Source organism: Malurus melanocephalus, unplaced genomic scaffold (assembly GCF_030028575.1).
Source record: "Malurus melanocephalus ecotype Western Australia unplaced genomic scaffold, MMel_1.1 scaffold_551, whole genome shotgun sequence".
Lineage (NCBI taxonomy): Eukaryota > Metazoa > Chordata > Aves > Passeriformes > Maluridae > Malurus > Malurus melanocephalus.
Window position 1 is genome coordinate 126,235 of NW_026623783.1, and position 3,197 is coordinate 129,431.

Sequence of the window (3,197 nt, forward strand, 5' to 3'; positions counted from 1 at the left end):
AATGAAGTTTTACTCCAAGTAAAACACATTATCCCTCCCACTAATAGTTAGGACAATCACTGAAGTTGGGTTCCTACCCATGACTGGAAGTGTAAACCCAGAGAGGATCCTCAGGAGGTCTCTGGCAATGTTGGGGTGGCAAGGATGGACTACAGAATAGCCCACAAGGCCATTTAGATGGTTTTCTAACCTTACATAGCTAAAATATGGTGCATGTTCTGTATTTTCCCATGATGCCTGCCCAAGGGAAGGCMTTGTTTGGAGAAACTACCTCTTGCACCTTCTTTTGGAGTGATTAATAATGTGCTACATCAGAAAACATTTATACTAATCTTTTCCAAAATTTATAAATCAACACAGAATATTTAAACATATCAGAAAGTAATAACCTACAACAGACTGACTTTAAAACAGTGGCTGAATTGGAAAATTATTGTATTTTAAAGTCTTAGTTTCCTGACCCTTTACAGACTCACATGAATAAGCTGGAGGTACAACTCTGTTTCCTATTACTTAACAATTGAGCAARCTAGTCTCTTGACCTTACTTGGATTTGCACCAGTGGCACAAAAGAAAATGTTTCAAATTTGAATAATGATCCATTAAACTTGCTATTTCATTACTTCAGCAGGATCTGCACCAATGGCACACAGATGAAGAGCCATGTTTCACTGCTGATTCAAACAGCCAACCAGTTGAAAACAAAACAAAGAAATTACAGTTGTCACTGRAAAAAGAATCACAACTATGGCAGCAAAACTATAGAAATTATATGAACACCTATTCTAAATATGAAGTGTCTCTGATAACTCTCAATGAGAGGTTAAATCATCCTTTCCCACACTCTAATGAAGAGAACAAACTGGTATCTTCTTGTAATCACATTGAAGGCTCTTTTTTTTTTTAAATTGAGATTTCTACAGGTAACTACGAAGTACTTCCTGTGTCAAACTGTTTCCCCCAAATGAGTTAAAGATGTCATTTTGTAGTGCTCATGATGAATCGAGAAAGCCACTATGTTGCCCAGTAGATTTCATGGAAAAAACATGGCTGGCAGAGCCAGCTTAATGACAGGGCTGTACTTTAGTTAATGGAGAGATATTGATAATTAACAGCTGGCAGTCAAAGTAATGTAAAAAATTTGCCGAGAGGTTACTAAATTGAGTTATATTTCAACTCTGACATACCAGGACAAAATGTGACCATCAGCTTTATATTGACTTTGATGAAGGAAATCTGTTTTTCTCTGGAAGGTCAACATGAACGACAGTGTGGATTGCCAGTGAATTACCCAGMATATATCCCTGCAGTAAAAGGTTCCTGTATCACACACACTTGTTTTCTTASTCTATCACAAATTTGACTCCAGGACATCATCCCATTTGCAATCTTCTCTTGAGCTAGCATGGACCTATCATTATAACCATCTGGTTTACAAGGCTTTTCACATCACAGCAACAAAGCCCATATTATCAATTTCAGCTTCTTAGTCTTTAAAAAATTTGTAAACTTCTTTTGTTACTTTAAGACAATAATCTACTACATTTCTATACAAAAAAAAGTCTCATACAAATCCCTCTAGTAGGCACTTACAAGCCAGAAAGTAATAAGCCTAATGAGGCCAGTGGAATCTGAATTTTGCCCCTCCTTCTTACCATCTACAAGAGCAACAAATCAACAGGCTGCACAGGGACGCTGAGATGCTCTGAATAAACAATACTGTTTTTAGTGTAAGGTGTGAGAATCCTCTGCAGGAAGCTACAAAATGTCAAGCTATTTGCTCGCACTTCAGATAATTTCAGATACGTTTGCGAAAAAAAAAAAAAATCTTTTTGCCTTGTCTACAGCAGAATATTCAACACATAGTGACTGAACCCGTGAGGGAACAGCAGTATGAGCACCAGCGATGCAGTATATCTTCAGTAACCATGCTGTTTTGGGTTCAGGCTTACACCCACCCACATATGTTGTATTATACCATTGCATAACCAGAGATCCCTGGAGCCTGGATTCTCAGTCTCTATGGCTGCACACACTGCAGCTGCTGTGCCAATACAGAAATACCGGTATCGTGTGCTGGTGCACACCCCATCAAAGTGCTACTAGTGCGACTTTCCCTAAGACACAGGATATTCCTTCGTTTCTTTTTTTTTTTTTTTTTTTTTTTTTTTTGTGCTAGTCGTCCATCTAAGAAAGTGGTATGCTAAGGAGAAAACTCCTGGAGTGGTTCGTTTATGTCTATGCAAATTACAAATGCTTTCAATAATTGCTTGTTAGTACACAGTCAAAAGGAGATTAATAGGAAGTCTGCTATTATCAAGATAGCACTGAAAATGTAAGAAGAATATCCAAAAATATAAGATCTGCTGAAGTCAGGGGGCTTGAATTTTGACAATGGGTTATCATTTGCAGTTGATGACAGTGCTAGTAAATGTGGAAGACGTTTCCTTACGCATTCATGCAAAACGAGTTTGAATATTTGCTTCCTGAGAGTTTCCAAGATCACATAAGTAAGACAAAAAAAGATGACTAAAAGTTACTTCATCAAAACAACTGTTGCTTTGTCTGCATAACAGCTTTAGTCTCAGAGGAAAAGGCAAGGGCTCGCRGATGAGAGAGGGGAAGAGGCCTGGGAAGGTAGGAAAAACTCTTTACAGAGCCCCAAGAACTCACAAGTTGGTGGGAAATTATTGTGTCTATTTCTAGCCTGGAGAAAACAAGGGTGACTTTATCACTCTCTGCACCTACGTCAAAGGAGGCTGCAGCCAGCTGGGGCTCGGCCACTTCCCCCAGCGACAGGACAGGAGGACACAGCCTCAAGCTACGCCAGGGGAAGTTTAGGTTGGATGTCGGGAACAAGTTTTTCGAAACGGAGATTAGACATTGGAATGAGCTGCCATGGGAGGTGGTGGAGTCCCCGTCCCTGGAGATGTTTAAGAGAAGATTGGATGTGGCACTTGGTGCCATGGTCTGGTTGCCAAGGTGATGTTTGGTCATAGTTGAACCCGACGATGGCAGAGGTCTTTTCCAGCCGTATTGATTCCGTGATTGTGTGATTCCACGCTAACCGAGGCATTGCATTGCCGGTCCCTGTTAATCGGGGATGCCGGGGCTCGGCTCGGATTCTCGGCGCTGGATTGGTGCTGCCTGCGCCGCGCGCAGCGCGCTAGTCTCGCACCCCCCCGCGCCGTAGCCCC

General features: G+C 41.1%; 1 protein-coding gene across 10 annotated transcripts in view; it reads left to right on the plus strand.

The window, feature by feature from the left end:
* Positions 1 to 2,831: 2,831 nt before the first annotated feature.
* GPHN (gephyrin) overlaps positions 2,832 to 3,197 on the plus strand; it is a 275,952-nt gene continuing 275,586 nt past the window's right edge. For all 10 annotated transcript variants that reach the window (XM_057382120.1, XM_057382123.1, XM_057382122.1 and 7 more), the window contains exon 1: positions 2,832 to 2,982. In XM_057382120.1, coding sequence (XP_057238103.1) covers positions 2,847 to 2,982 — 136 coding nt within the window. In that variant the 5' untranslated portion in view covers positions 2,832 to 2,846. The remainder of the gene's footprint in view (positions 2,983 to 3,197) is intronic.